Here is an 11,916-nt window from a genome sequence, read left to right on the forward strand (position 1 = left end):
TACAATCTCGAACTCTTTGATTTCGGTGATAGTTCGGCTAGGTTGGGTAAGGTTTGGTGAGGTTAGCGAGTTTTGTGTAAATCTAACAATCTCAAACTGTTTGATTTCGGTGATGGTTAGGTTAGGTTGGGTTAGGTTTGGTGAGGTTAGCGAGATTTTTTTATATATTTGCAATGTCGAATTCTTTGATTTCGGTGATAGTTAGGCAAGTTTGGGTTAGGTTTGGTGAGGTAAGCGAGTTTTGTGTATATTTTGCAATGTCGAATTCGTTGATTTCGGTGATAGTTAGGCAAGTTTGGGTTAGGTTTGGTGAGGTAAGCGAGTTTTGTGTATATTTTGCAATGTCGAATTCGTTGATTTCGGTGATGGATAGGTTAGGTTGGGTTAGGTTTTAGCGAGTTTTTTGTATATTTTTGCAATGTCGAATTCTTTGATTTCGGTGATGGTTAGTTTTGTTTGGGTAAGATTTGGTGAGGTTTGCAAGTTTTGTGGATATTTTTGCATTGTCAAATTCTTTGATTTCGGTGATGGTAAGGTTAGGTTGGGTTAGGTTTGGTGAGGTTAGCACGTTTTGTGGATATTTTGGCAATGTCGAATTCTTTGATTTCGGTGATGGTTAGGTTAGGTTGGGTTAGGTTTGGTGAGGTTAGCGAGTTTTGTGAAAATCATACAATCTGGAATTCTTTGATTCCGGTGTAGGTTAGGTTAGATTGGGTTAGGTTTCGTGAAGTAAGCACGTTTTGTGTATATTTTTGCATTGTCGAATTATTTGATTTCGGTGATGGTTAGGTTAGGTTGGGATAGGTTTGGTGAGGTATGCACGTTTTGTGGATAATTTTGCAATGTCCAATTCTTTGTCTTCGGTGATGGTTAGGTTACGTTGGGTTAGGTTAGGTGAGGTGAGGACGTTTTGTGTATATTTTTGCAATGTCGAATTCATTGATTTCGGTGATGGTTGGGTTAGGTTGGGTTAGGTTTCGTGAAGTTAGCACGTTTTGTGTATATTTTGGCAATGTCGAATTCATTGATTTCGGTGATGGTTAGGTTAGGTTGGGTTAGGTTTGTTGAGGTTAGCAGGTTTTGTGGATATTTTGGCAATGTCGATTTCTTTGTCTTCGGTGATGGTTAGGTTACGTTGGGTTAGGTTAGGTGAGGTGAGGACGTTTTGTGTATATTTTTGCAATGTCGAATTCATTGATTTCGGTGATGGTTGGGTTATGTTGGGTTAGGTTTCGTGAAGTTAGCACGTTTTGTGTATATTTTTGCAATGTCCAATTCTTTGATTTCAGTGATGGTTAGGTTAGGTTCGGTTAGGTTTGGTGAGGTTAGCACGTTTTGTGGATATTTTGGTAATGTCGAATTCTTTGATTTCGGTGATGTTAAGGTGAGGTGGGGTTAGGTTAGGTGAGGTGAGCACGTTTTGTGTATATTTTGGCAATTTCGAATTCATTGATTTCGGTGATGGTTAGGTTAGGTTGGGTTAGGTTTGGTGAGGTTAGCAGGTTTTGTGGATATTTTGGCAATGTCGATTTCTTTGTCTTCGGTGATGGTTAGGTTACGTTGGATTAGGTTAGGTGAGGTGAGGACGTTTTGTGTATATTTTTGCAATGTTGAATTCATTGATTTCGGTGATGGTTGGATTAGGTTAGGTTAGGTTTCGTGAAGTTAGCACGTTTTGTGTATATTTTTGCAATGTCGAATTCTTTGATTTCGGTGATGGTTAGTTTTGTTTGGGTAAGATTTGGTGAGGTTTGCAAGTTTTGTGGATATTTTTGCATTGTCAAATTCTTTGATTTCGGTGATGGTAAGGTTAGGTTGGGTTATGTTTGGTGAGGTTAGCACGTTTTGTGGATATTTTGGCAATGTCGAATTCTTTGATTTCAGTGATGGTTAACTTAGGTTTGGTTAGGTTTGGTGAGGTAAGAACGTTTTCTGGATATTTTTGCAATGTCGAATTCTTTGATTTCGGTGATGGTTAGGTTAGGTTGGTTAAGGTTTGGTGAGGTTAGAACGTTTTGTGGATATTTTTGCAATGTCCAATTCTTTGATTTCGGTGATGGTTAGGTTAGGTTGGGTTATGTTTTGTGAGGTTAGCACGTTTTGTGGATATTTTGGCAATGTCGATTTCTTTGATTTCGGTGATGTTTAGGTTAGGTTGGGTTAGGTTTGCTGAGGTAAGAACGTTTTGTGGATATTTTTGCAATGTCGAATTATTTGATTTCGGTGATGGTTAGGTTAGGTTGGGTTAGGTTTCGTGATGTTAGCACGTTTTGTGTATATTTTTGCAATGTCCAATTCTTTGATTTCAGTGATGGTTAGGTTAGGTTGGTTTAGGTATCGTGAGGTAAGCACGATTTGTGGATATTTTGGCAATGTCGAATTCTTTGATGTCTGTGATGGTAAGGTGAGGTTGGGTTAGGTTAGGTGAGGTGAGCACGTTTTGTGTATGTTTTTGCAATGTCGAATTCATTGATTTCGGTGATGTTTAGGTTAAGTTGGGTTAGGTTTTGTGAAGTTAACACGTTTAGTGTATATTTTTGCAATGTCCAATTCTTGGATTTCAACCACATATTATTTTCTTGACCTTTGTCCTAAAAATACTAAAAGAGTCACTAAAGCGGTCAGGACAATCATCTTAGCTATCGTAAATACGGCATATACGAACGATTACACTATTGAAAGTGTTGCTTTGACAAATTGGTGGATAAAAAGATTTGTGCATCTAGTGAATCGGGCATTAACGTTAAAGCTAATCTCACTTAAAACAGATGTTTCAAGAATACGATTAGCAATCTTTTATAAAATTAACAAATCAGAAACCCTTCTGCGCTGAGACAACCTTGCAATATGGAAAAAAGAAAGTATGTCATTATAAGATGGTTACAGTTTTTTAAGACCAGTCTTATAGGATAAATGGCGCAAAAACGCTTCTGGATTGTCTGGTACATTTATATCATATAATCCTTCCGCGACCCCGGGTTTTAACCACTTAATCGCCATGCGTTTGTCAAAAGCGCGCGCCCAACGCCATGTATTTTCAATTAAAAAAAAACGTATTTTTACTCATAATTAAATTATTTTAATATTTTTTACTTTACTTAATAATTGGTGAGCCGCAGTTGATCCAACAGAAAATTTCACAGAAATAAAAACACTTTTTTTCACTAGGGCTGCTACACAACAGATCAATAATAAATGTATACAACAAGTCACGAAGAAAGTTCGAGACAAACAAGTTATAATCACAACAAATCAACCGATTATCGCTAACGCGTGTTAGCAATAAACGAAACACGTGTGTTTCGTCCACAATGACACATCTCGTAAATAATCTGCGTCACACGAAATTACATTCTTCTATTCGAAAAACAAATAAAATGCAACTAATCGTAATTATTCACATTTTAAAATAATAAATAATTGATATTTTTTTTCGAATAAAATCGATTATTTTATTATACACACATATGTATGTGTTTGGTGCCAACCCTTGACATATCACAAACTCTTGAATATATCACAAACTAACGAAAAATATAGACTTAGTTCAATTATATTAGTATCACAGGATATTTTGATGTCGCTGTGAAGAAACCAAAATTAATTTCAAACCATAAGCCTTAAATACGAAGAAGGGCGCACCGGCGCGCTTGTGGTGATCCTCTACGGGGCGCGCACTGGTGCACCTATGGCGATGAAGTGGTTATGTTACAGTGAAAGCATATTTCAAGTGAAAATATATTTTCACGAATTCAAGCAGTGAAATGTATCAACAATGAATTTACAACGTTTAACCCTAACAACTCAATCTTAAATGAATAGGGCCAACCCTTACTTAACCTAACCTATCCTAGCCCTTAAATAATACCAACCCTAACAATATAATCTTAAATGAATAAAACCAGCCCTGAAAATGTAACTGGTTATGATTTCACTGAAACGTCAGTGAAAATATATTTTCACTTGAAATATATGTTATTTCACTGTGACAGTTAAATAATATATTTAATTTAATTAATCCTTTATATTAATCCTCTAGTAAAGAGCATCGTAACCTGAGTGCCTAGGCAACGTAGAAGCGTGTAGCACCATCACGCATCCCGCTCGCACCCGTTAGATGTACATATGTATGTACATATGCGGTCTCCGTGACGAGACAGAATGTTAAATTACAGAAAACACAAATATCGGAAGGCAAAGATCGAAAATCGAAAGATCTTAAGTCGAAAGATAAAAAAGGGTGCATGGTAAACGGTACATACTCACTTAATTTGCGCGAGCAGGATGCAACAGGAACAAGAGGAACATGCTTTTCCTCCCGTATTCTACGCGCGCACATTAATACGGGAGGAAAAGCCTGTTCCTATTGTTCCTGTTGTATCCTGCTCGCGCAAATTAAGTGAGTATGTACGTGAGTATGTACCGTTTACCATGCACCATTTTTTTATCTTTCGACTCAAGATCTTTCGATTTTCGATCTATGCCTTCCGATATTTGCGTTTTCTGTAATTTAACATTCTGTCTCGTCACGGAGACCGCATATGTACATATATAGATCTAACGGGTGCGAGCGAGATGCGTGAAAAGGTTGCGATGCTCTGCTCTAGTATACATATAATATTATATCTTTATGTTAAGTAATGTATTTAATTACATTAATCCTTTACGTTAATCATCTAGATACATATCTACATACATATATTGTTTTTGGTTCATATAAAGAAATTTCTCTAAGATTGTCTAAAATTTTTATATTGTACTACTTTTCATATTTACTTTTAATATTTTAGTACCTACATATATACATTTTAATATATACATTATTTGTATTTATTTATTACTAGTGGCTTTACCCGGCTTCGCTCGGTATTTGTAATAAAAACCACTTAAACATGACTAATCTAATAGTAAATATTTTATTAAATTTATTTGAATAGTTTTATTTTATAAAAAAATTATTTGAATACTCATTTGTTTTTTTTTTATTAACCTTCCAGCGGGCGCGCGGAGTTATTTCCTTTGTCGTAAATTATACGTCATCAAGTTTTCTCCATGTAAATGCTGTTTTATTCATGTAAATGGTGATTTCTTTATGTAAATGGTGATTTCTTTATGTAAATGTTAAGGAAATATTGCAAGGTTATGAAAAATGATAAATGACAAAACTTAAAAAAAAAATACATATATTTTACATTCTAAACAAAAAACCAAAACAGCACTCTAAATATGCTAATATTTCAAAACAAAATATTTTATCGACCTATTCGATCATTAGTTAGAATTATCAATTAGAATCAATATTACCTATTAGTCAGAATTAATATTTTCATCCTAACAATTATTACAAACCACATCAACTGCAGAATGCTTCTTGCATGTAAAGGATTCAACGGAACGCTCAACGGAAATTCCCAAATATCGATGACTCACAAAAACTTCTAAGCACAACCGATTCGCCTGCAGTTTCGGGAAACACTGACCTTCGAATAGCTCGAAGCTCGATGCTTATCACTAAGTGGTAAAAGTAGGAGATGCGATAAAGCGCATTTGTCGTAAATTTTACGACAGAGCGCCCGCTGGAAGGTTAAATTGACTGGCACGAACAAACAAACATACATACATATATACTGTTTCTTTCAAAATTATATTAATTACAGAATCTGGCGCCTGCGCCCCCGGAGCCTTCGCCCCTAGAGCTTCGCCCCCTAGAGCTTCGCCCTCGGCGGCTGCGTCCCCAGGGGCTTCACCCCTGGAGCTTCCGGTGCCCCCCGGGGCCGGGGGCGAATTTATTTGAATCGAAAAGAAAATATATCGTCATAGAAACTTACCTGCTTACAAAGTTCTCAACGACAGTTACATATAAATATACAAAGTCATTTTCGAAATTATATATTAGATACCTATATATTGTTTTTTCAACTCGAATTCGATGTCTACTCATAATTTTGAAATCACGCAAATTAGAATTGCCACGCAGTAATGTTATATGTGCAAACAACTTCAAAGGGTTTTTGCTGGGTCTGGGACCTTGTTATTTTTGCGGTCTCCACGCTGGGTCAAAGGCAGGAAGCTCACGTCCTGAGGCTGTCAGGTCCTGGATCTCGACGGGGTTAGTGGGTGGGTCCTGGACCGCAGGATTCGTGAGGAATTTGTGGCACGCGACACCTTAAACACCCCCTTAGAACAAATTCCCAACAAACCTACACACCATCTCATTACACATTCCCTCTCTTACGGCCAGAATTAATGGACACGTCGACCGGAAGTGAATACTTCAAATGGAACGCAATCATTTTTATTGGACGTCAACATCACAGGAGACATCTAAACTTTTTGACGAAGTATATTTGTATAATATTATTTTTTATTCTCAGTCTATTTTCTAATAGCTGCTTATCCTGTGATCATTATATATTATTTTAATTGTTATTATATACAACTTGGTTTGCTTCACTTATATATTGTATATTATACATATATATACATACTTCAGAACAAACCCCCCACTTATTAATCTAAAATAAACACGAGTGTCAAAATAATAATGTAATACTTTGCAAAGGTCTATTAGCGAGGTTTGTAAGGTAGTGAATGAATTATGGCCGCTTTCAAATTATTTGATTTATAAATGCGGAGATTTGACTCGAGAGTGTTTGTTATCAGTTTTAGCCCAAGAAGAAATTGATAGACTGTCCAACTGTGAAACAAACGCAAATTTTGCGAATTCGCCGCTTATAAATTTTCATTATTATCCGTTGAGATAATTTGATTCGTCTTGGAGAGCTTTTGACATTTATTTACAAATTTTCAGTAAGAAAAGTCGGAAATATAATAAACATAATATAATATACGTACAATTTTTTGCAAAAGTTCAAAAATCAATACATCTAGTATATGTACATATGTAGTTTATGTCTCACATTTATTGTTATATTAAAAATTAATATTGAAATTTCAAATAAATTGAAAAAACACTCTCCAGAGAATGAAGACTGGCTGTTTGGGTTTTCCATAGGTATATATATGTATGTAATATATTGACCAAATAATAAACATAATATACAAAATAAACAAACGAAAACATACACATCAAATAAAAAACAATTCCATAATAAAAAGTTGACTCAACCTAACGAATACTATTAACGAATTAAGGTTCATCCATACTAGCACTGCATCACCAGCACGTCACCAGCAGTACGAAAAGTATTATTTGTTACATTTTATATCAGGGATCATAAGAAAAATGGTAATTTAAAGCCAAAAATAAGTTTAAATTTAAAATAAACATATATAATAATACATATATTTCTATATAACTTGATATTGTAATAAGAGAAAATAATGATTTTTTCTTAAAAACTAATTAGTTTATCAATAAAACAATATGTTATTTTATTTTTTTATTATTAAACAGAACAATGTTATTGTAAATACATCTAACTATTATTTTTTATTTCGTATCAGAGGACGCGCTGCAGACATGACATTGCATATTTTCGGCAAGCTTTTCATATTGTAGTTCATATGTACTTATAGCTATTCGTAAACATGCGGTCAAATGGTCATCTGTCAAACGGGAGTGATGTTTTGTTTTGATTGCATTCATGGTAGAAAATGTTGTTTCACAGAGGTAGGTAGAATCGAAAAAGGTAGTTAAATATGCTGCACATCTCCATAAACATGGATATTTTTCTTCACAAAGTAAATTCCAATAACGATTCACATCCCTCTAGTAATACTCTGAATCTGCGTCTTTACAAACTGCTTCCACGAATAGAATTAACTATTTTAAATGCTAAATTCATCACATCATCTGAGTTTAATATTTTTGAGCACAATGCCTGCTGATGGATAATGCAATGATAGTTGGTGAAACTTGGAATATTATCATCACTTTTACAAATTGCTATAAATCCATTATGATTCCCAACCATAGAAGGAGCTCCATCAGTCGTAATCGATACCAGTTTATGTATTGGAAATTCTGTTTTAGTGATAAAAGACTTAAACGAATTATATATATATATATATATATATATATATATATATATATAGGATCCGGATGTGAAGGATTCCAAGTGAAACGCGCAGATTAAGTCAGAACTATGTATTTATTAACACATCTTCGGGCTTGCTCTCCAACAAGTGACCATAACAACACGCATCCGGTCTTTCCCAGGCATACCACACACACTCTATCTCGGCTCGTTTAAAAATCAATTCTACATTCGGTCATTCCTGACTGTCATTCGCCCTCGGATGACATTCTTCGTCTTTTATATTTTTACAGCATTTCATCTCACATTCTTTTACATTTCATCTTCTACTCTATACAATGTATCATCTTACATTCTTTTAAAACATTTCCTCTATCATCCTCAACAATGTTTCATCTCACATTCTTTTACATTTCATTTTCCACTCTATACAATGTATCATCTTACATTCTTTTAAAACATTTCCTCTATCATCCTCAACAATGTTTCATCTCACATTCTTTTACATTTCATTTTCCACTCTATACAATGTATCATCTTACATTCTTTTAAAACATTTCCTCTATCATCCTCAACAATGTTTCATCTCACATTCTTTTACATTTCATTTTCCACTCTATACAATGTATCATCTTACATTCTTTTAAAACATTTCCTCTATCATCCTCAACAATGTTTAATCTTCCATTCCATAAAATCATCTTATATTCTCCTAAACATGCTTTCAATTGTCACAATTACAATTTAAATCACAATTACAATCATCATCACAATTACAATCATCATCACAACTACATTTCAATACACTTATACATCAATCATTTCACAATTTACATAACAATTACAATTATAACAAATTAATCGTTACACATTTCACTACAAATCAATTTTTTCATTTCAACACAATTCAATCTTCAATAAAGTTACACATAACAATTAAAGTTACACATAAATCATCACAATTACAATTTAAAATTATGTCAAGCAATACAAAACATTAAAATCAATACCTTTACAATGACAAGTTAAATCTTTACATCGGAAACAATCACATTTTATAACATTACTAGAATTAGCAATAAAACATTAAAATCAATACCTTTACAATGACAGGTTAAATCTTTACACCGGAAACAATCACATTTTAAAACATTACTAGAATTAGCAATAAACATTAAAATCAATACCTTTACTATGACAGGTTAAATCTTTACATCGGAAACAATCACATTTCAAAACATTACTAGAATTAGCAATAAAACATTAAAATCAATACCTTTACAATGACAGGTTAAATCTTTACATCGGAAACAATCACATTTTAAAACATTACTAGAATTACATTTCAATACAGTTATCTTATATTCTTCTAAGCATGTAACCAAATTAAAACATGATTCAATATACAAAGCACTTCCCAAAAATACTAGAATAAGCAATAAAACATTACACTTTTCAATCATCAAATTACAAGTAAGGCTTAACTAAAAACCCTCCAGGCATTTCACTTATTCTCTAATTCACAAACGCACACTTCACTTCCATCGGTGCAACTTAAATTCTATCCAATGCCCTCGGCGATTCTCTGTGACTGTCCGAGGAATCTGCCGTCACCCCACAGATATTCTGCTAGTAATTTACCATAAATGAAGTCAACACATATTGGTTCTAGCTCACTGATACATCCAGTAAGTCTTTTCTCAATCCATGGTTCTATTTTCTTTTCCATTGAATTAACATCAATCCGACTACGACCGAGCTTGAAAGTGAATACAGTGTCCTTCGGTGTTGAAATTTTGACTGGGTCTCTTAATCCTTCTTGTGATTTAGCCATATCTTTCTCTTTGTCTTTATGTTTCTCCTCTTCTTTATTCTCATCTTCAGAATTCTTCAAATGACTATAATCCTTAGATCCTTTTCCAAATTGATCATCGGGTGGTTCATCTGTATTTGAAAACGGTATGTCTCCGTAGTCCCAAAGTCTTCCTCTTTGCAAACCATCACCGTCCATACTTCCATCAGCCAGGTTCACACCTCCATCAGCCATGTTCGCATCGTCCTCTTCATCATTGGAAACAATGAGTTCTCTTTGAGCAGACATCTCTCGTGAAGCCCGTTGCTGCAAAGGTCTTTTTCTGTGCAAACCATCACTGTTCACACTTACATCAGCCATGTTTACATCTCCATCAGCCATGTTCGCATCGTCCTCTTCATTATTGGAAACAATGAGTTCTCTTTGAGCAGACATCTCTCGTGAAGCCCGTTGCTGCAAAGGTCTTTTTCTGTGCAAACCATCACTGTTCACACTTACATCGGCCATGTTTACATCTCCATCAGCCATGTTCGCCTCGTCCTCTTGTGTTAGAATACTGACTGGTTCTCTTATTTCTTCTTGTATTGGAATACTGACTGGTTCTCTTATTTCTTCTTGTATTGTCAAGACAGTCTTTGTTTTGGTGCTGTTACATTGAGCTGATATGTGCCCAAACTCGTTACAATTGAAACAACGAGTTCCTCTCGTCTTAAACCTACAGTCGGCTGCTAAGTGACCACGTCCACTACAATTGTAGCATCGTGAACTCAGTCTTTCTCGGTTTTCACGGTTTCTCACGGGCCCCGTCACCCTGGGTTCGTCGTCTGGTGTTTCACCGGCCCCACTTGAATCGGAGTCAATGGGCTCTGCTTGAGCAAGCATTTCTCGTTCTTCAAAGACGAGCTCTTCGTCATCCCACTGGAACTCTTCTATCAGCTTCTGCTTAAGGATAGTCCATGATATAATTATCCCTTCTGAATCCAGGAACATTCTCGCTGTTCCTACGCAATATATTCTCCCGTAGACCAGTTGCTCCAGGGGCGTCCAGTGGAAGAACTTCGCAAATTCTTCCATGTGCTCAATCCACCGGCTGATTGGCACACCGCCAATCCCCTTAAACCGTGGCGCGTAAGTCTCGAATTTGTCTCTGTCAAAATATGGCACTTCGTCTTCTTCTTCCTCTTCATCGTCGTCGTCATCATCTTCGTCTAAGTCCGCGAACCTCTGCATCTCCACGACAGTTAGCCGACGTAAAACTGACGCTGACATTGGCGCTATCGTCTTGGATATCATCATCGTCGTGTGGCGTGTTCGCTGACGTGACGTCACCGACGTCACGGGCTTCCGCATTCTCGTCATCGCGCGCGCGTCCTAACCTCAACTGTCAAAACTCCGCGTCGTCGTCTGACCGCTTCTGGCTGTCACTCGAAATGTCTTCAGGCATCCCGGACAAAGCCCCCAAATATAGGATCCGGATGTGAAGGATTCCAAGTGAAACGCGCAGATTAAGTCAGAACTATGTATTTATTAACACATCTTCGGGCTTGCTCTCCAACAAGTGACCATAACAACACGCATCCGGTCTTTCCCAGGCATACCACACACACTCTATCTCGGCTCGTTTAAAAATCAATTCTACATATATATATATATATATATATATATATATATATATATATATATATATATATATATATATATATATATATATATATATATATATATATATATATATATATGTCGCCGTACACGGTTGCAATCGGTCGATGTGCGTTATCGCCTTATCGCGTTCGATATAACATTTATAAATTTTATAAATATATAATAATTATTATAATAAAATTTAAAGTTGCAATAATATAATATAATAAGTGAATATACAACAACAAAATCAAACTGCTGCCGCGCTGTTACCGGCGCGGCGCAGTTTTGCACCCGTTCTGAAAAATGAACACAGATAATCCAGTGCTACTGGCGCAGCAGTACGATCCGTATAATCAACTTACACATCTATGCCAACAATATGAAATCAGATGCAAACAATATGAGATAACTATAACCGATTTAAAGAAAAGAATTGAAATAATGGAAAAAAAATCCAGG

At 35.5% G+C, this 11,916-nt stretch overlaps 2 protein-coding genes across 3 annotated transcripts in view; both read right to left on the minus strand.

Annotated features, from left to right (window-relative positions):
- The window catches only part of LOC143915157 (uncharacterized), a 510,169-nt gene extending 500,301 nt beyond the window's left edge, over positions 1-9,868 (minus strand). Inside the window, exon 1 of the mRNA XM_077435630.1 lies at positions 8,626-9,868. The gene's annotated coding sequence lies outside the window, so the exon portion shown is untranslated. The remainder of the gene's footprint in view (positions 1-8,625) is intronic.
- On the minus strand, positions 8,097-11,417 carry LOC143915150 (uncharacterized). 2 transcript variants are annotated; one of them, XM_077435620.1, is made up of 3 exons: positions 9,394-11,417; positions 8,947-9,332; positions 8,097-8,426 (listed from the first exon to the last, which is right to left on the minus strand). In XM_077435620.1, the coding sequence occupies exon 1, from the start codon at positions 11,170-11,172 to the stop codon at positions 9,562-9,564; it is 1,611 nt and encodes a 536-aa protein (XP_077291746.1). In that variant the 5' UTR covers positions 11,173-11,417; the 3' UTR covers positions 8,097-8,426; positions 8,947-9,332; positions 9,394-9,561. The 2 variants fall into 2 exon arrangements, with proteins under 2 accessions (XP_077291746.1, XP_077291747.1); XM_077435621.1 differs by having other exon boundaries at positions 8,098-8,331; positions 8,521-9,099; positions 9,188-11,417.
- Positions 11,418-11,916: the final 499 nt, after the last annotated feature.

This window comes from Arctopsyche grandis, chromosome 8 (assembly GCF_051622035.1).
Source record: "Arctopsyche grandis isolate Sample6627 chromosome 8, ASM5162203v2, whole genome shotgun sequence".
Lineage (NCBI taxonomy): Eukaryota > Metazoa > Arthropoda > Insecta > Trichoptera > Hydropsychidae > Arctopsyche > Arctopsyche grandis.